Genomic DNA, 21,756 nt, shown 5'->3' on the forward strand with positions numbered 1-21,756 from the left:
TGTGCAAATTTTGATTAGCAGTACATTTGATTTTGTGTACTTTCTTCACAATGTGATTCACTACCACAAGCCTTGATAGTAGTTTCGTGCATCTGCTTGTACATTCAGTATTAATGTGTTACACAAGAGTAAGAAAACATGGTAGTTTAGATACTACAGTGTAGTTATCAATGGGTATGTGGTATGTGCTGGGCAAGGTTGATGTGTAGGCCAACTGCAGTATGTTTTATTGCCTGGTGGCTGCCCGTTGCTGTATTTTTTTTTCAGGCAGCATTTTCAGTGTTTGTTGCCTCGTAAGTCTATTTGCTATGGGTCAGTGTATCTCCAGCATGTATTGGGGAACTGTCCTGATGCCTAACAACGTTGCAGTATCAGGACAGTGCACATTTTTTACTGGAAATATCGGAGGCAATTTTTTGTCCTTGGTTTGTAAATCCATTTGGTGTGGTGGTCTGAGTGTATAGTATAGGGGCCTTGTGTAGCTTGCAGGAATGTATCTGTTGTTGATACCATCAGGTACATATTCACTTCCCTCCATGTTATCATGCTGACTATTTTCACATGGCTTATCAACCATCTTATGACCTTACCTTATAGTAGGTGTTATCTGTCATTAGCTGAATGACAGAGGAATGTTATGAAGGCTGTTAAGGGATGGACCTTACGTCTTGTTACCTTACGTCTTGTTCCACGCACTGCAGTAAGCATGTGAACTCTTGCGTCTGCTCCAGTAGGCCTCTTTCTCTAGATACAGTGGAACTTCAGTTATCCAAACCCCATGGGACCAGGGTGGTCCATAAGTCTGAAAAGTCCACATCTCTGAAACTTTGTACAAAATAGCATAAGGAATATTTCAGTATTTTCAACTACCTAATAGAACATTTGTAACAGTCTGAACTTGAACTTGGATAAGAATTTGTTATTGAAATTGACTTGTATGTGTAAAACCTGTTATTCCAACCTTGTTATTGTAACCAATAAATAAGCTGAAATAATGTACTGTGCTCTCTTCTCTTCATATGTTGAGTATTAAAAAGGTTGATCTTTATGCTATTTCATTGAGAAGAGTATTACACATTCACAACTCCATTAGAGCAGTTGTTTCCGTAGTTTGGTTAACCGAGAATTCAGATAAGTGGAGTCCAGATAACTGAAGTTCTACTGTAATTTATTATTTTGTGTTTTTAATTTAGGCTTGATTTGCACAGAAACATGAAAGCAGAAGAGGTTGTCATGCCAGTCAATTATCAGTCTGGCTGGAGGTTCATGCAACACAATTATTAATGTTTGGTATGTTGCAGTTAATGTGTATTTATATAGGTAAATATAAAGTTATTTGTCTTGTGTTTGTATCTTTATTAACACTGTGAACAGATATTATTAGTAGACTTTTTATCAACCAAACATTACCTCATAGTAAAGTACTGTTTCATCCTTTAACGTGGGTTCTGTCCAGCTTAACATAATATCTGCTTCACTGACTGATTGAACTGTAACATTCAGTGGTCTAGCAGGAACTGCAACATAGTAGACACTCATCAGTTAATGTAGATGCACAAAACCGACCTATTCACTACACTTGATAAAACATTTAACAGTTAGCACATGTGCTTTAATTCAATTTCAAGCATTGGCTGTTTGAAGACTCATTGTACTGAAAGGCAGAAGTAGTTGAGTTTTAGATATTATTTTATGCAAAATGCGTCCTTATAACAAATGTCTTACCCGGAAACCAGTTTGCTAATGGAATGTAATATTGGTTTACAGACACAAGAGCAACAAGCTTACCCTAGACACTTGACATCAGCAAATAACCCATCAGATTCTATACATGTACACCACTATGTACGTATTATATACATCAGTTTATGGAAAGGGACAGAAATCTCCCTCCCCAGCTATATTATACCCACCACCTTACTACACACACTCTAATAGAGCAGTCACTGGATAATACATAGGTGACGGAGACACCTATATGTAGGGGGGCTGGGGGTCTAGCTTGCATGCCATGGCCTAGTTGTAAGTCAAAGACCGAAAAAAAAGAAGAAAAAAGGTCATTACTTGCTAGTAATAGTTGCCCTCTACTAACTAGACTATATCTCCTTATTTATAACTACATAAGTAGCTTGCTACACTGCTCCTCAAAGAATACTGTGACTGCTCTATTAGATTATCTTGATCTTGACTGCTCTATTAGGGTATCTCGAATGATACTATTAGGCTAGCCTATAGGCTCTCCATTACAGCTACAGATAATTTTAGGGAGGCTAAGCCTCCCATAATTTTTTCACAGGGGCTGCAGCCCCCCTTCTCCACCACCCCTGGGATAATGTACATTGAAAATACAAAATGTTGAAGTCATGTGGTATATACACATTATCTTTTGGCATCTGTGACTTGTAAACACAGACATAGTCATGAGGACTAGCTGATTTTAGATTGTGTAATTCGATAGTTTATTCATGTAGCTTTGTATTGTATTCTGGTGAAAAATCAAATCTGCTGTCATGGGCAATATAATTATGTCTACAATCAGTGTACAATACCAATGCTATATAACATTTCCAAAATGGAAGTTTAGCAATTATACAGTATTTGCTAGCTGGCAAGCCATACAAGCAGTCCAGGGCCTTAATGAAGCTCTGGCCATGGCTGTATGTGGCTGTACAGCTCTGTGGTGTTGATTCTGTTGAATACCTGTACTGTATATTTCCTTTTGGTATTTTAAACATGAATAGCCCATAATTTGACTTAATTCATTCCTTCATTTCATAAACAACCTCTTGTCCTTCCCTCCAAACCCTCCCATCACCTCTACTGGAGCTCACCTGATATAGTCAACATTGAGTTAATTAAACACTATTTAGCTGTTGATTATTTAGTATAGTGAATACACTGGAAAGTAAGGAATTGGTATAAAACATGTGAAAATTTGGTACACAAATCATTGCTGAGTTTCAACATACTAAATACTTAAAACCACCATTTCTCAATATTTGTAAAAACTTTACCCAGACTAGGTCACGATAAATTTTAGTGTCACGGTGTACATCATGGTATAGATTGATTGATATTTTTAGATTAATAACTAGATACATTACGGCAGGAATTTAGGTGGTAGAAAATTTGACAAATCAGTATAATTTGTCAACTTTTAATTTGTGAAATGTCAATAAACATCTTTGGTGATTATTTTGTCAAACAATGGAGAGTGTATAGGTCAACTTCTTCTGCTGCCAAAAGTTCCCTGTTGTAACACCTGTTAAATTGAAAAGTTTGATTGCTCTATTAGAACACTTTGATATTTTTTGTTGGAACTATCTAATCTAGCTACCTTATTGCTTGATGGCATGTCACCAATACTATATTAGGACATTAGTACTATTGCTCTAGGAGGAAATTAGCTATTCTGTCAATTAAATCATTTAGTACTGTGGTAATTAGGGGCATAGGAAATGGTGGTTTGCATGCTTGCTAGCAAGACACTGACCATGCACAAGTGCAGCCATTGCTGCTGACAAAGTTTGAACATAAAAGAGGGTTGTTCAAATTTAGCTAGATTCATGGTTCATACACAAACTTTCAGTGAATGCTTAGTTTCCTTTTAAAGTCTTTCAAATTGATTTGATTATGGCCTATTGATGGTGATGGCCTATGGATGGTGATGAGGTATGCTGTAGGCATCAAGTCTAGATCCAATTGAAATTAAAATTAATTCAACCAACTAAATTTGAAGGGTTATTAAGATTATCTTAAGTCATACAGTACGTTAAAACTATTCTGTTAAGAGCCTCCATGATTGTTCCATCTGAGTCCATTTGACTGTTTTATTACAATGTTCTTGTGTTTTCTGTACATTTTGGTGCACACAAACTTTGAGAGTTTAGTGTTCCTGCTAGAAGCCCACATGTTCAAATTTCAGAGGGGATTTTCAGTACCTACCCACCCCCTTGATAATATTGACATTATAATAATATTGTTTCACTGAAATTTGAACAATCCAAGTATTGTTTGAATAGACAAATTTTATAATAAGGCTTTACAGTGCATAATAATAACTGTTTCCCCTAGCAGCCTGAATTTTCCGTTATCTTTAGGTAATAACGTCTGAAGTAACTTCTCCAAATTGTGAAAGGATAGCATATATATGTCATAAGATATGATATTTCGAAATTTGTGGCTTTCCCATACATATCTATGTGAGAGGGCTACAGTTGCTCCTTCTGGACAATCACAAAAATGAGGTATTTCAACGAAATAATTGAGAAACCAAAATTCCAAAGAATTCATATATCAATTTTACATAATTTGTAGGTGTGAATGTAACTAATAATCTCTCCAAGTTTAAATGGATAGTGTATATGTGACTGGATTTTGGAAAAATGATCCAAATCGCACATTAGAAGTTTCGAGATAAACGGTTTTAAAGAATTAAAGCCAGCATAAGTCTCCAAGGATAGCAAGCATGCATCAAGACACACGATAGTGTGTCGTGCGGCCCAAGAAGCCGGCGCGCCACACCGTGAGTATATTAACAGGAAGAAAGAAAACGCAATTTTCACACCTATGTAGCTCTGTGATCCCTTATCCGATTGGAACCAAATTTGATAGAGACGTGCCGCCCAGTTAGGGGAGTCTACATACCAAATTTGAAGAAAATCGCTCCAGCCATTTCCGAGATACGAGCGAACAACATTTCGTTTTAATTTCTTCGTTTTTTTTTTCTTCTTCTTCATCTTCTTCATTTCGCACACTTCGTAAAATTCGCCATAAAACACGAATGCGTGCTTGGATTGGGCTGAAATTTGGCACACTTAAAGGGCTCATTAAGGCTGATCTCCGTACCAACTTTGGTAGGAATCCGATGAAAATTCACAGAGTTATGACCGATTATTTGCGTAAAATAAGGTCGAAGGTCTGTCACGCCTACAGGGTAAACCCCTTGGAGGAATCAGTTGAAAATTGATATGTAGATGGAGCAACCATCGTAGGAGTGCCTTTTTGTGGTTTTAAAGGAATCGGGATAAAGACCATGGAGATATGACACAAAACCCAACTTGTGTCAAAATTACGCGATAGATTTTTATGAATAAAAAAACTATTAGTTTTCGTGTCTACCAGGCAAACCGCTAAGAGCAACGAGCTGAAAATCAGTATGTAGCTGGAATAATCATCATAGAAAGTTCTTGCAGTAGTACAGAAGAATCGGATTACAAATCACTGAGTTATGATTCGAAAGACAACTACGTGCAGCAAATGCGAGATCGAGATACTCTAATAGAACAGTCACCCTAATAAAGCATTCAGCTGCATGTATAATTTACTCAGTTATATTACATTACAAGTTATTCTGTAGGGAATTCAGCTACAAACAAGTCACCCTGTAGTCAGATCAGCCAGAAGAAGGTACCTAATAGAGAGTTCAGCTACAAAGAAGCCATCATGTAGAGAGTTCAGCTCAAATAAATCACCCTGTAAAGAATTCAGCTACAAACAAATTGCCTTGTAGAGAGATCAGCTAGAAGAAGTTACCTTGCAGAGAGTTCAGTTACAGAGAAACAATCATGCAAAGAGTTTAGCCGCAAAACAAATCACCCAGTAGAAAGTTCCGCTATGAACAGATCACACTATAGAGAGTTCAGTTAGAAACAAGTCATCCTGTAGAGAGATCAGTTAGAAGAAGTTACCTTGTAGAGAGTTCAGCTACAAAGAAACAATCATGCAAAGAGTTTAGCTGCAACAAATCACCCAGTAGAAAGTTCCGCTATGAACAGATCACACTGTAGAGAGTTTAGATAGAAACAAGTCATCCTGTAGATAGATCAGCTAAAAGAAGTCACTTTGTAGAGACTTCAGCTACAAAGAAACTACCATGTAAGAGAGTTCAGCTGCAAACAAATCACCTGTAGAGAGTTCAGCTAGGAACAAGTCACCCTGTACAGAGATCAGCTAGAAACAAGTCATCCTGTAGAGAGTTCAGTTAGAAGAAGTTACATTGTAGAGAGTTCAGCCACAAAGAAACTACCATGTAGAGAGTTCAGCTGCAAACAAATCGCCCTGTAGAGAATTCAGCTACAAATAAATCACCCTGTAGAAAGATAAGCTAGAAGAAGTTACCTTGTAGAGAGTTCAGCTACAAACAAGTCACCCTGTAGAGAGTTCAGCTATAAGAAGTTACATTGTAGAGAGTTCAGCTACAAAGAAACTACCATGTAGAGAGTTCAGCAGCAAACAAATTTCCCTGTAGAGAGTTCAGCTACAAACAAATCACCTTGTAGAAAGATCAGCTAGAAACAAGTCATCCTGTAGAGAGTTCAGTTAGAAGAAGTTACATTGTAGAGAGTTCAGCTACAAACAAATCACCCTGTAGAGAGTTCAGCTAGAAACAAGTCACCCTGTAGAGAGATCAGCTAGAAATAAGTCACCCTGTAGAGAGTTCAGCTAGAAGAAGTTACATTGTAGAGAGTTCAGCTACAAAAGAAACTACCATGTAGAGAGTTCAGCTGCAAACAAATTTCCCTGTAGAGAATTCAGCTACAAACAAATCACCCTGTAGAAAGAAGAAGTTACATTGTAGAGAGTTTAGCTACAAAGAAACTACCATGTAGAGAGTTCAGATGCAAACAAATTGCCCTGTAGAGAATTCAGCTACAAACAAATCACCCGGTAGAAAGATCAGCTAGAAGAAGTTACCTTGTAGAGAGTTCAGCTACAAACAAGTCACCCTGTAGAAAGTTCAGCTAGAAGAAGTTACATTGTAGAGAGTTCAGCTACAAAGAAACTACCATGTAGAGAGTTCAGCAGCAAACAAATTTCCCTGTAGAGAATTCAGCTACAAACAAATCACCTTGTAGAAAGATCAACTAGAAACAAGTCATCCTGTAGACAGTTCAGTTAGAAGAAGTTACATTGTAGAGAATTCAGCTACAAACAAATCACCCGGTAGAAAGATCAGCTAGAAGAAGTTACCTTGTAGAGAGTTCAGCTACAAACAAGTTACACTGTAGAGAGATCAGCTAGAAGAAGTCACACTGTAGAGAGTTCAGCTACAAAGAAACTACCATGTAGAGAGTTCAGCTGCAAACAAATTGCCCTGTAGAGAATTCAACTACAAACAAATCACCCTGTAGAAAGATCAGCTAGAAGAAGTTACCTTGTAGAGAGTTCAGCTACAAACAAATGACCCTGTAGAGAGTTCAGCTACAAACAAGTCATCCGGTAGAGAGATCAGCTAGAAGGATCACCTTGCAGAGAGGTCAGCTACAAAGAAATCACCCTGCTTCATCTTTTCTTCTTCCTGTAGTAAAGAAAAAATGACAGGTTAAAAAGCCCTAAAGCCGGCCATAGGCCGGCTTTGGGGTATATAAATACAAAAAGAAGTGAAATCTAATCCAAAACAGCCAAGCTGTAAAAAAAGAGTGCGGCCCTCAGAAAGGCTATGGTGAAAAAAGATGTGAAATCAAAGGTGGCGGCCAAGAAATGGCTGTGATGGTAGGTTAATGGTAAAAATTTTAATAACATCAATTCAGGTGAATTTGGTGCCGCTTGGTCTTGGCACAAAATTCACCTGAATTGTCGTTATTAAAATTTTTACCATTAACCTACCATCACAGCCATTTCTTGGCCGCCACCTTGGATTTCACATCTTTTTTCACCATAGCCTTTCTGAGGGCCGCACTCTTTTTTTACAGCTTGGCTGTTTTGGATTAGATATGAAATTTACACGAAAGATGCATCAGTCTGTTACCTTTCAGGCCACTTCCAGTACTTGTAGCTGCTTGTAGAGTTTCCCGCCAAATAAGATAGAAAATCTGAGCAGTTGGACGAGCGAAGTAGTATCACGGGCACTCCCAAAGGGGTGGAGGGTGAGGGGTGGCGGGGAGGGCAAGAGATAGACCTCAAAATGGAGGCAGGCCACGATTGGAGTCCAGACACGAGATTACAGGGCTGTGCTGGCTCCTTAGTGGCTGATATGTAGCAAAATCAACAGAAAAAACATATGGCCAACATTATAAGGCTGTCCACCAGTAAACCACTGATTCTTGCCAAGCCAGGTCCTTCACAAGGCCTGAAACTGCCATTTGAGCACTCCACACCACCCAGAAAAGACGTCTGTTAAAACCAGCCTCGAGTAGTTTGAGTAGTACTGAGGGTCAAAACTACTAGTACGATAGTGTAGCTATCCGCTGGTGGTGTTAGTTTGATTTTGCCTGATGTGCGATTTGGATCGGTTTTGTAAAATCTGGTCACATATAGATCTTAAGATATGACATTCATTGAATCCCATCATTTGTGTGATTACCTAGAAGGGGCAACTGGTGTCCTTCTCATAGACAATGTATGGGAAAATTACAACTTCAAAATGTCATATCTCATGACTTATATGGGCTATTCTTTTAAAACTTGTAGAGGTTACTTTAGACATTGACACCTACAAATAATGTAAAAATTAGGTTGCTAAGAGCAACAGCTATGTTTTTCCTTTGTCTATTGTTATACCGTATAGTGGGTTTTTGTAGTGGGGAATTAATTTTAGCATTTGGGGTCATTCATTAAAATTTAAATCATGAGAATTTTGGCACCGTGATAATAACATCATTGTGTGATTTAGTCTAAGGTCACAGCTTCATCACTAAGCACTCTGGAAAGATATGTTTGCCTAGCTAAAGCCAGGGATGCAGCTGTGTACGGTTATGTGAGTCGAAGCAAGAAGTGTAGATAGGGAAAGGTGGACACGACCCGAACTAACTAATGGCTCGAACTACAAATAATTGCCATTCAGCTTGCAGGCCTGCTAGCAAGATCTTTCTCTTAGCCCATTCAGAGTGTAGTTTAATGATGGATACGGGATGTGAAGGACAGCAGACAAAGTGATATGTAACAGTTGCACGTACGACGCCATGCAGCATGAATCACTTTGTTTTCACTTTACTAGTTGAAACAAAACTGTATTGTGCTTGCTACAAGTGTTATCACATCGGATAATTAAAAGATAGATTTAAATTTTAGTGTTGCCATTTAATCGCTAAAATTTCTGCCACTATTTCTAAATTTTGTGGGAAATTTCAGACACTAAAAAAACCCGCTATATGGTAGTTTTAGAATAATACCTACTTACAACCCAGCTCTAGCAGTTTTGTATTGCTTATCTTTGGTTTCTCAGCTTTTAATAAACAAATAAATATTTCCATTTTTATGGTCATTGTTCAGCCATATCAAATGTTTAGCTAACTATATAATGCAATAAATATCACAGATGACACCACTAAAATGTAAATATTTTTTCTTTACGTAAAACTATATAGGTTTTATTATAAATGTTGGCCCCCCACTCTTTTGATGGCAAACTGCGTTACCTATTCGTATCATCACTGGATCAGAGAATGGACCATACCCATCAATTTGAGTACCAGCACTAACTGATACATAATATCTGGTAAATATTTCCAAGTCTTCTATCACATAAGAAGTATCACCACCAAGTGATACAGTAGTCCAGTTAAGTGGCTGAGACACTTCAGTATAGTTGAGTTGATGTTTAGTGATGATGCCATTTCTTACTAGTGGATCAGGAAGTTGCCACCTTACAGCAATAGAAGTAGATGTGGGAGATGATAGTGTAACACTTAATGGTGGACCATTAGGAACTGTGTATAGGATATTATCAATACAATGACTTGATACACACTCACCATCCTCCAGTGTCTGCACTACACACTCCATTGGGTTAGAATATGGTCCAATTCCTACTACAGTATGTGCTGCTAGAGCAATAATATAACTGGTAGCTATTCTCAGATCAGTCACAATAGTGTTAGTGTCATTGTTACCAATATTAATACTGACATTTCCATCAGTAGAATAGTCAGCAGTGGACAGTGACTGACCAGGAACATAAGACACATTATAGTCAGTAATAATACCATTAGGCATAACAGGAGGTGACCAAGTGATCCTAATAGAAGTGGAGCTAACAGCAGTGGCTGAACAGTCAACAGGTGGTGTCTCAGGGGCTATGAGTAGAACATGTACTACATTATAAACAGAACAATCCTTGCTATACTAACCATCTTGTTGGGTCTGTATAATCTGTGATGTTCCTGCTGCCTCCAAAGTTGCACATTCCAGCTCATTACAAGCTACTACAGCAAACTGGTACCTCATAAAAGGTAGAATCTGCTCAGTCACATTATAACTGTTAGTAGCAGTGGTAAACATGTTAGCTTGTCTCTTTCCCATACTGGATGATGTCATTACTAGTGTGAAGTCTGAATTAGTGTCCACAAATCTGATGTATACATTGTATCCCATAATATCACTATTTCCATTATATGGGATATCCCATTGTAGGTATACATATCGACTACCATAATCCATGATAGTTACATTTGTTGGATCGGGCCTCTCTGAAATACACAGTCACTAATACTATACACATGATACAATGCAGTATCTGATCTTCTTACCTAATACGGTAACAAGAGTAGGACTACTCACAACTGATATAGTGTCAGTTTGTGGTAGTGTATTAGTAACATTACAAGTGTAACTTCCATTGTCACTACGTTGAAGTGATCTTATCAACAAATTACTAACCACTACAAGTTCAGTTAAGTTAGACATTCCTAACTCTAAGATGTCTTGAGGATCAGTGACAGTATTACCATTAGCAAGATCTATTGTTTGAATTTCTGTACAATCATCTAGACCCAACCCCACCATTGAGTTAACATTATATGAATCAAGAACACAGTCTGGATCAATAGGAACATTATTACCATAAAGTTGCCACATGATAGTTGGTAATGGTACTCCAATAGCAGTACATGTTAAGTTAACTTGTGAACTGATGTTGAATCTGTCACCTCCTGATATTGTGAGATTTGTTGACTTGACTATAATAAAGTGTTGTACATGAAGTAAGTTAACACCATAACTAATCCTTACCATGTACATTCACCATAGCATCAACACTAACAACACCATGTTCATTAGCTGCTACACATGTGTATATACCCCTGTCATCATATTGGAGGTTAGTAATAGTTAGTGTACCAAAACTAGTAGTGTTAACAGTATTATTGATCAGATATTTCATGTTAGTATCTGATGATGATGTACTGATAATATCTCTACCAACATCACTTCTCATCCTCTGGTACATCCAGGTAATGTTGTGTTGTGGGAATGCATTTACATTACAGATCAATGTGACATCATTATCGTCAATTTCTACTGTGTCCACTGGAGCATCAATAATAGTTAGTGTGCCTAACAGGCACACAAACATGCGTATACATACAAAAAGGCTAGATTACATGTAACCCTAATAAGATATACATGCACAGTTATTGTCATCTTTTTAGGTATGATTAGTCAAAATTAATGTCTGTTTTAAACCCCACTAGTCAAATATTGCATCATGATACAGTTGGCTGCCTGGTAATAAGGTAGCTTGTCAAGTAGCATGGGTAATTTGCAATGTGTTGCCTATGTGTCACTGTGTGTTACTCTGTTGCATAAGTTGAAACTTGAATGGTGGTTTCTGCCCTTGTGAAGGACCTGGCTTGACAAGAATCAGTGGTTTACTGGTGGAAGGCCTGATATAGCTGGTCAAATGTTTTCTGTGTTGATTTTGCTGCATATCTGCCACTAAAGAACCAGCACAGCCCTGAAATCTTGTGTCTGGACTTCTATTGTGGTCTTCACCCCTCACCCTCCACCCCTTTGTGAGTAGTACTTTGCTAATATAACTGCTCAGAATTTTTTATTATATGTGGCAGGAAAACTCTGCAAGCAGCTACAAGTACTGGAAGTGATCTGAAAGGTAATAAATTGATGCATCTGTTATGTGGATTTCATATGCGTGCTTGCTATCCTTGGCAATGGCTTGAATTTATTACAACTACTCATCTTGAAACTTTTAATGTGTGATTTTGACTGCTATAGTGATAAGCTTTGATAAATTGTCGATACATCTACAGCAGCTCCCACCACAAGATTTACAAACCTTATTACTACATGCAGTTTTTGTGGCCACTTGAATAGTACCACATGTGCTCATCTGGCATTTCCAAATGTATGCCACTAGAACCATGGGTATAGGTAGAGGATTTCCAAATGTTTCCAGAATTTGAAACACCCTCTAGTCCTAAATTTAGATTTTGAAGATAATAGTAGGAACCTATCATACCATTTGGTGTTGTACGAAAGTAGGTGAGTGAGTAACAGTATACAGTACAGCATAACAATTTATAATGACTTATAATGACATTAAACTTATATTCATCTCTTATTAGGTAAGAATCTACAGAGGGGACATGAGTGCTCTTAAAACTTTTTGAAAGGATTGATATGCTCTGATAGAGCACTCATCTATACTCTAATAGATCATTCATATTCATTAATATCAAGACACATGGTAGTGTGTCGTGCGGCCAAGAAAGCCGGTGACTACACCGTGAGTATATTAACAGGAAGAAAGAAAACAGCTTTTTCATGCGTGCATAGCTCCATGACCCCTTCTCCAAAGCACACCATTTTTGCATTTTAGCTGTCCCCCAAGTAGGGTACGCCACACGGCAATTTAGATTAAATTTGCAACAGCCATTTGCGAGATATGGGTTTCGTTTTAATTTCTTGGTTTTTTTCTTCTTCTTATGCTGTACGGGGGCTTTGGTTTCTTTTTGCATACTTTGCAAAAATTACTATAAAATGCAAACGTGTAACTTGATTGCCTCGATCTTTGGCACAAATGAAGAGCATGTAACGGTGGATCCACGTACCAAGTGTGTTGTACAGCTGAGAAATTTTCAAGGAGTTATGAGTGTTAATTCACATAAAAAAATATCACACTTCTGTCACGGCTACAGGGTAAACCGAGTATAGAAATATCTTGAAAATAGGTGTGTAGATAGGCTGATCATCATAGCAGTGCCTTTTGATAATTTGAATAGCAATAGAGTTACAGCAACAAAGTTATAAAGCAAAAACGAAGCAAGTGTAAAATCGCAGGATTGAGATACTCTAATAAAGCAGTCACCGTGGGGTAAAAAAGGTGTGCAAAAAATGTCAAAAAAACTTACCAGATTTTGAACCAGGGACCTCCATACCTAACACCTGCATCCTTAACCACTGAACCATTGTTACCTTGGCTGATCACCACACTTAATTTCTGCTTTATAAATGAAATTTCTAGTTGAAATCTGCTTGTAATCAAACGTTTGTAATTTCATAGATCTACCAATAGAAGTACTAGATTGTTCTAGAACATTCTACGTATGATGTTCTATTAGAAGTCCTCAAAAAAATGTGCACTCTATTAGAGTATTACAATAATATTATCAAATATTGAATTAAATCATGCAATGAAATACATTTATAAGTTTGTCTTCAATAATCATCGTTGTATCTACATAGAAAAGAAGAAATGTGAGTAAAAACAAACCTCAAAGTCAGTCATAGGCTGGTTTTGGGGCCTTATAAAGTACAAAAGAAGTGAAATCCACACAAAAACAGCCAAGCTGTGAAAAAATGGTGCGGCCTTAAAAAGCCTGGGTGAAAAAAGTTGTGAAATCACAGGTGGCGGCCAAGTAATGGCTGCAATGATGTTAATGCTAATAAATTTTAACAATGCACATCTGCACCATTTTTTCACAGCTTGGCTGTTTTTGTGTGGATAAATATTCATGTAAGAAAGAGCTTTATGCATTAGCAAGAGCATTATAATAAAATTACAAGAGTATCTCTTTATCATTTACTCTTGGTATTACTTAATGCACTGTTGCAACGTCTATATGAAAAATATAACATTAAAAAGAGTGGACGAGAGACAAATATAGCATGAGGCAAGCAAGCCAAGTAATATATTTTGTCTTGAGATCTTTCAGTACTATATTTTTCAAATAGCACAAGCAAGACAGTACTTTAAAGAACTTCAAAGTTTGTGTTGGAGCATGTGCAAAACTAATTCAAGACTCACCAAGCAGCCTTCAATGAAACAATTAACTTTGTTCTGATATGCACACCCTTGAAGTGCTTTTTGTCTGCATCTAGAATGCTTTCTATTCAGTTAATCATCCTTGTTGTCTTGATTTCAGGGTGGGGAAACACGTAACTAATTGTCTTCTGACCATGCACAGTGCGACCATGCACAGTGCTATAACTACCTCAATATAGCACTGCGGTCACCGATATAGCACTGTGGTGGCGTATATAACACTGTGGTCACATAAATTGTTATGTATGGCAAATATAGTACTATTTTTGCTCTGATCTTTCTCTCCAAAGTTCTTTGATGTTCGAAATGACATAGAGTGTTGAATTGTAGGATTTTTCATTGAGGAAGGAATATTTCAACACCGGATATTTGATCATTATAAATGTGCTTGATGCAACTGAGTATATGAGCTTATACTGCTACTCTGCAGTGTTGTAGTTGTGGGGATAGAATTTCACTAGACATATTGTCAATACATTTAATTGTAAATAGAAATTAAAATGTGTTCATGTGTGTATGTGTTTAATCGTCCAAAACTAAACTGATTGCTATAGTTTACATGATAGTGAACCAGTTATATAATACAACCCCTGGGAAACAGCTATATATAGGGGTAGCAAAATAACAAAGGTTGCTCAGCAGCGGGGGCTGCACCTACAGACCCATGCTGCAGGCAATTTCCTCATGTTTTACACTTAACACTCAGCTATGTAGCATGCATGGTGATGTTACTTTAAAAAAATGTGAAGTTCCTTATGCCATCCTGCAAGTATACTGAAATTAACAATGCAATACGCCAAAGTTGTTTGTCTGCGGTTTTTACAAGAATGTAGCTCAATTACTTCCCTACCAGTGCCTTCAACGTACTGTAAAGAACAAACAAAAGTGGGCATCTGGATTCAGTGGAATGGAATGGTGGACTGGAATGGTGGAATGGACTGGAATGGAATGGTGGACTGGAATGGTGGAATGGACTGGAATGGAATGGTGGAATGGACTGGAATGGTGGACTGGAATGGAATGGTGGAATGGAACGGTACTTTGGTAATTTCAATTGGTGGTCACCTCTTTATAAGACCACCTTCTAACAAAGACCACCTCTTTATAAAGACCGTTTTACTTTAATGTTTAAATTGTTGCTATCTTGTTGTTGTAGAGTGTATCCTCATAGAATGGTCTTATTGATTAGTTGTGCGCCACATGCCTAGAAAAGTCAGAGTGATATCTGATTTGTAATACAGCAATATACCCCATGCAAAAACAGTCTGGCTGTACAAAAATGACGTCCCCATCAAACTAAAAGTAACTGACAACTAAAGGAGCTAATATCTGGGTGAGGCCAAGAAATACTGGCAAATAACTCACTATAATTTATAAAAATTTGGTCCTTTATCATTGACTCGTAAAGTCTTGCTGCATTCCTAATTAATTCCCTGTAACTCTAATTGGTTAGTAATTTAGCCATCTTTTTTCTCCTCTACAATGCCGGACTATTGAGAAAGGTACCAATTTACTAGTCTATTAGATTTACAGGGAATTAACTAGGAATACAGTCAGACTGCACAAGTCAATGATAAAGGACCAAGATTATTGTAAATTATACTTAGTTGCCAGTATATATTAACATTCATTTCTTGGCCTCACCAGATATTAGCTCCTTTAATTACCAGTTGCTTTTAGTTTCGTGGACACATCTTTTTGTATAGCCAAGCTGTTTGTGTATGGGGTATATAGCTATTACAGTATAAATCAGATATCACTGGCTTTTCTAGACATAACATGTGGCACACAATTCACCAATAAGACTGTCTTATAGGGCTCTAAAACAACAATTCAGATATTAAAGTAAAATGGTATTTGTAAAGAGGTGGTCTTTTTAAAGAGGTGACCACTAATTGAAATTACCTAAGTACTGTTCCATTCCACCATTCCATTCCACTGAATCCAAACGCCCAACAAAAGCATTGGTACCTGCTTTACACGTAGGACAACTAATGTGACATAATAATACATTGGGAACCAAGCATAAAATCAGTATTATTATTATGATTAAAGTACCTGGTAAAGGCAGAGCCTGTATACCAGAAGGCCTTATAAAGACCTAAGATGTTTATATTAACTGCACTAAGTATGCTTGAAAAGTAGGAGAAAGAAGAAAAAATCCATGACTGGACCTCGAACCTGCAGCCATCTGATTAACACTCGAACGCTTACAGGAGTCTGCCAGGCGGTCAGGATATTTTCTTCTTACTATTTCCATGTATTTGTATCTATAGGAACCCTAGAAAGTGACTTATTATCTCTAAGTACCCCAAGTGGAACCAAATGGACATTGTTTTTATTATGATTAAAGTACCTGGTAAAGGCAGAGCCTGTATACCAGAAGACCTTATAAAGGCCTAAGATGTTTATACTAACTGCACTAAGTATGTTTGTAAAGTACGAGACAGAAGAAAAAATATCTTGTATTGCTGTGTAGCTTTTTATTTAAAGTACATGACCCTTTTAACTATGTATATCGAAACAATGAACATGCAGGGTTAGTTAAACTACATGCAAGCTAAGCCTACATGACAGGTGGTGTACATATAGCACAGTTTCAGTTTCTAGATGACATTTACATACTGTCAACAAAGAGAAATGACCATACTGTTAACAAAGAGAAATGAACTTGTACATAATTTAAAGCCAACACATGTACAATTTGCAATTATAGTTACTGCATGGCATGCAAAAGTTCAGAACTTTCAGTTTAATGTTGTACACCTTCTGCGCACTGTAGAAAATGAACAGAAGCATGCATAGACTTATGATAATTATCTGAGAGTAGCTGGATGATGAGTGCTTCATTATCAGCACCGATCTTGTCGATTTGCACTGTTAGCAGTGTGACAGTCAGATAGACAGACAGCTTTTCTACTGTATATACATGCTAATATAACTTAGTAATGTTCTACCTGTTTGTATCATCACTGGATCAGAGAATGGTCCATACCCATCAATTTGAGTACCAGCACTAACTGATACATAATATCTGGTAAATATTTCCAAGTCTTCTATCACATAAGAAGTATCACCACCAAGTGATACAGTAGTCCAGTTGAGTGGCTGAGACACTTCAGTATAGTTGAGTTGATGTTTAGTGATGATGCCATTCCTTACTAGTGGATCAGGAAGTTGCCACCTTATAGCAATAGAAGTAGATGTGGGAGATGATAGTGTAACACTTAATGGTGGACCATTAGGAACTGTGTATAGGATATTATCAATACAATAATGACTTGATACACACTCACCATCCTCCAGTGTCTGCACTACACACTCCATTGGGTTAGAATATGGTCCAATTCCTACTACAGTATATGCTGCTAGAGCAATAGTATAACTGGTAGCTATTCTCAGATCAGTCACAATAGTGTTAGTGTCATTGTTACCAATATTAATACTGACATTTCCATCAGTAGAATAGTCAGTTGTGGACAGTGACTGACCAGGAACATAAGACACATTATAGTCAGTAATAATACCATTAGGCATAATAGGAGGTGACCAAGTGATGTCAATAGAAGTAGAACTATTAGCAATGCTTGAACAGTCAAGAGGAGGAGTTTCAGGAGCTATAGGTATAGAATACATATATTTTATAAGATCATTTACTAACAATACACTAACCTTCTGGTAGAGTACGGTTAATTGTTGATGCTCCTGCTTCCTCCAAATCTCCACATCCCAACTCATTACAAGCTACTACAACAAACTGGTACCTCATAAAAGGTAGAATCTGCTCAGTCACATTATAACTGTTAGTAGTAGTAGTGATAAACATGTTAGTTTGATTCTCTCCCACACTGGACAATAATATTAGGGTTAAATTAGAATCACTTTCCTCTACAAATCTGATGCATATATTGTATCCCATAATATCACTATTTCCATCATATGGGATATCCCATTGTAGGTATACCCATCGACTACCTTGATCCACAATAGTGACATTTTGTATTGGATCAGGCCTCTCTGAAACATACAGGTATATTAGACACAATATCCAGATATCTTACCTAGTACAGTAACAGGAGTAGGACCACTCACAACTGATATAGTGTCAGTTTCTGGTAGTGTATTAGTAACATTACAAGTGTAACTTCCATTGTCACTACGTTGAAGTGATCTTATCAACAAATTACTGACCACTACAAGTTCAGTTAAGTTAGACATTCCTAACTCTAAGATATCTTGAGGATCAGTGATAGTATTACCATTAGCAAGATCTACTGTTTGAATTTCTGTACAATTACCTAGAGCCAAACCTGACCCCACCATTGAGGTAACATTATATGAATCAAGAACACAGTCTGGATCAATAGGAACATTATTACCATTAAGTTGCCACATGATAGTTGGTAATGGTACTCCAATAGCAGTACATGTTAAGTTAACTTGTGAACTGATGTTGAATCTGTCACCTCCTGATATTGTGAGATTTGTTGGCTTGACTACAATAAAGAATTGTACATGAAGTAAGTTAACACCATAATTAATCCTTACCATGTACATTCACCATAGCATCAGCACTAACAGCACCATGTTCATTAGCTGTTACACATGTGTATATACCCCTGTCATCATATTGGAGGTTAGTAATAGTTAGTGTACCAAAATTAGTAGAGTTAACAGTATTATTGATCAGATATTTCATGTTAGTATCTGATGATGATGTACTGATAATATCTCTACCAACATCACTTCTCATCCTCTGGTACATCCAGGTGATGTTGTGTTGTGGGAGAGCAATAGTAGTACATATCAATGTGACATCATTATCATCAATTTCTGCTGTGTCCACTGGAGGATCAATAATTTCTGGTGGACCTATTAATAACACAAAACATATGTGACCCAGTCTGGCAAAACCAGTTTTATTGCCTATGTCAGCAGATTCGATTTTTCACCAAGAACACAAGCCTACATGAATAAACTATTTAAGTTCACAATCAAAATCAGCTAGACTTAAGTGGTCTGCCTTTGCTGGCTGCTTTTCCCAAGCTCAGTGGTGATCCATACGTGCATGCGGTGTGGGGCCTTAATGGAACTCTGGTCAGCCTGGGGATGGCTGTACAGCTCCATGGTATTGAATAAAGAGCTGTGTTGTAAATTTCCTTTCAGCCAGTTTTGAGACCCGAATGGCCCATAACTTGGCCTAATTCATCCCTATGCCTTCCTTTTCAATTTATAAACAGCCTCTTTCCCTCCTTCTGGGCCTCCACCTCCCTCCCCTTTTGGAGCACGCCTGATACAGCCAACCACTGTTTAAAACTATCTAAACTGGCGGGAAACTTAGCTGTTGGCTACTTGCACAGTGGATGCTCTGGAAGGTAAGGAATTGGTGTAAAATATGTGAAAATTTGATACACATAGCTTTCAACGATTGGCAAGCTACAACACACTAAATACAGAATTTCTTGATACTTTTGAATAGTCGATAAGACCCCTTTTCCCAGACTGATCACATATGTAACTGGATTTAGAAGCTCCATTGCATCTATACAATCAATTGCTAATGATAGCATGCAGGTACTGATATGGACATTTGCACACAATGTGCAATAGTTTTTCCCCTAAACTTTCTCTGCACTAATATGTACTAGCTTGCTGTTACAATTTCTACTACTTGAACTGGTTTTTACATTGGAGTGTGTAGGATGGGGCATGGAAGGATGATGATGGTATATATCAAGTCAGGTCCTTGAAAGCTGCCTTAAAAGCATGTCACACATGCCAGAAGAGAGCCTCTTAATCTAGCTTTGTGTGGTGAAATGGGTTAACAGTCTGGTGGTGTTAAGTTAAAAATTAATGGTTTGCAAAAATCTGGTCACACATGTGTAGACTAGGCATGAGGCTATTATGCTCCAAAAATTGAGCATTATGCTTTTGAGCAGTGCTCAAAAAATCACCTATTATGCTTTTGAGAATTACCCATTATTCCCAAAATTATGCCACCATAATTGGTTGATAATGCCAGTTTATTGCTGTATCATACCATTTTCGTTGATATTTAAGCTTTGAATTCTTTAGCTGGTTGCTGTATTAGAGTATTTCATCAATGTGACTGCTTTATTAGAGTAAATAATAGTCGGTGACTGTTCTATTAGGGTTTCTGACTGCTCTATTAGAGTATCTTGATCTTTTTTAACAGAATTGTGCAATCTGTAGATTTTCCTACTGTTAAAGCTTTATAATCATCTCAAAATGCTAGCATAATTCCTGATTTCCACACATACCTATTATGCCCGAAATTATGCCCGAAATTATGCCGGCATAATCGCCGCATCCCTAGTGTAGACAGACATGATGAATAGTAAAAGTTGTACATATATAGCCTTTCTGCTACAAGGCATGCACTCACTGAAATCATTGTCTATAAGTGACTGGCTCTTCAAGAACCCCAAATATTTGTGCAAGCCTAATATATTATTTTGTAGTACAATACTTACATGCTGTAACAAATTCTGTACATTATTTGAGTAGCTGTTTTGCAATGGCACAATCATCAAAACCTTCGTGGCATCATGTTCACCAAAGCAAGACTCTTTGTTTCATATCAGCTCTCCCAATATATGAACACTAGTTTACCTTACAAGGGTCACTATTGTCTTTTACTTGCAGTTTTTGTGTACCCTCCAGATATAGGAAGGATCTAAAGACACAACTTATCCAGCAAAGTTTTTATGGGTAACATGATGGTGTAAATCTGTATAGAGGTGTGAATACCATAGCATAACCTCAAAGCAAGTGTTACAATAACTGTTACTTAAAACAAGGATGATAGTGGCTAGTTTGATGCTGCCTAGCACAAGTAACTTGATACTCACATTGTATGGTGATATTCACTGTAACATCTGTATCATTACTGACTATATTACTAGCTGAACATGTGTACATTCCAGTGTCTACTCTCATAGCTCCTGTCACCATCAGTTCTGCACTTACACTAGTCACATTACCAACACCAGTAGATGACATCACTTCACTACCAGATACTAGTCTCAGATTACTTAGACTACTCCCATCACTGTTCTGCCATACAACTGTTGGTGGAGGATAACCTGTAGCTGTACATGTGATTGATCCATTACTTCCTTCAGTGATAGTAAACTCTTTTCCTTCTACTGGTACAACAATGTTTGGTGATACTATAAAACACCAAATGATGTACACATCACATTTTAGGTAATAAAATAATCCTCACCATTAACAGTCAGTACTCCAGAACTAGTGTCACTAGATACTACATTAGTAGCATTACATGTGTAGGTACCCACATCAGATGACTGTACATTATTGACTCTAATGTAACTTTGACCAGGTAATGTTGACAACACATCATACTTCACTGTATTTGTCACATCCACTGGAACATCATTAAAGTACCAACTGATGGTAGGAACTGGTTCACCAGTAGCTTGACAAGTGAAGGAAGCTGTGTCTCCTTCATTATCCGTATAGTCCATTACTTGTGAAACAAATGTGGGAGCATCTAAAAAGTAACACACATATTTGAATACTGTATAGTTACTGGTACCAGCCTATTAGGAAGTGATAAACACCAGAAAATAAATATTATTGTTCCTGAGGCAACGATGATCAAGACACACGGTAGTGTGTCGTGCGGCCCAAGAAGCTGGTGTGCAACACCCGTGAGTATATTGACAGGAAGAAAGAAAACGCACTTTTCGCACCTCCGTAGCTCCGTG

The 21,756-nt window shown here is 37.5% G+C and overlaps 2 protein-coding genes across 2 annotated transcripts in view; both read right to left on the reverse strand.

Moving 5' to 3' along the window:
* The window catches only part of LOC136255519 (protein sidekick-1-like), a 32,775-nt gene extending 13,905 nt beyond the window's left edge, over positions 1-18,870 (reverse strand). Inside the window, exons 1-11 of the mRNA XM_066048312.1 lie at positions 18,551-18,870; positions 18,064-18,498; positions 17,675-18,019; positions 17,299-17,619; positions 16,960-17,250; positions 10,951-11,274; positions 10,470-10,898; positions 10,071-10,409; positions 9,696-10,016; positions 9,360-9,650; positions 1,411-1,517 (exon numbers count right to left, since the gene is read on the reverse strand). Of these exons, the coding sequence (XP_065904384.1) occupies positions 1,411-1,517; positions 9,360-9,650; positions 9,696-10,016; positions 10,071-10,409; positions 10,470-10,898; positions 10,951-11,274; positions 16,960-17,250; positions 17,299-17,619; positions 17,675-18,019; positions 18,064-18,498; positions 18,551-18,767 (3,420 nt within the window). The 5' untranslated portion in view covers positions 18,768-18,870. The remainder of the gene's footprint in view (positions 1-1,410; positions 1,518-9,359; positions 9,651-9,695; positions 10,017-10,070; positions 10,410-10,469; positions 10,899-10,950; positions 11,275-16,959; positions 17,251-17,298; positions 17,620-17,674; positions 18,020-18,063; positions 18,499-18,550) is intronic.
* LOC136255292 (neural cell adhesion molecule 1-like) overlaps positions 1-21,756 on the reverse strand; it is a 166,533-nt gene that overhangs the window by 114,397 nt on the left and 30,380 nt on the right. The gene's annotated exons all lie outside the window — the stretch shown is intronic.

The sequence above is a fragment of the Dysidea avara genome, chromosome 5 (assembly GCF_963678975.1).
Source record: "Dysidea avara chromosome 5, odDysAvar1.4, whole genome shotgun sequence".
NCBI lineage: Eukaryota > Metazoa > Porifera > Demospongiae > Dictyoceratida > Dysideidae > Dysidea > Dysidea avara.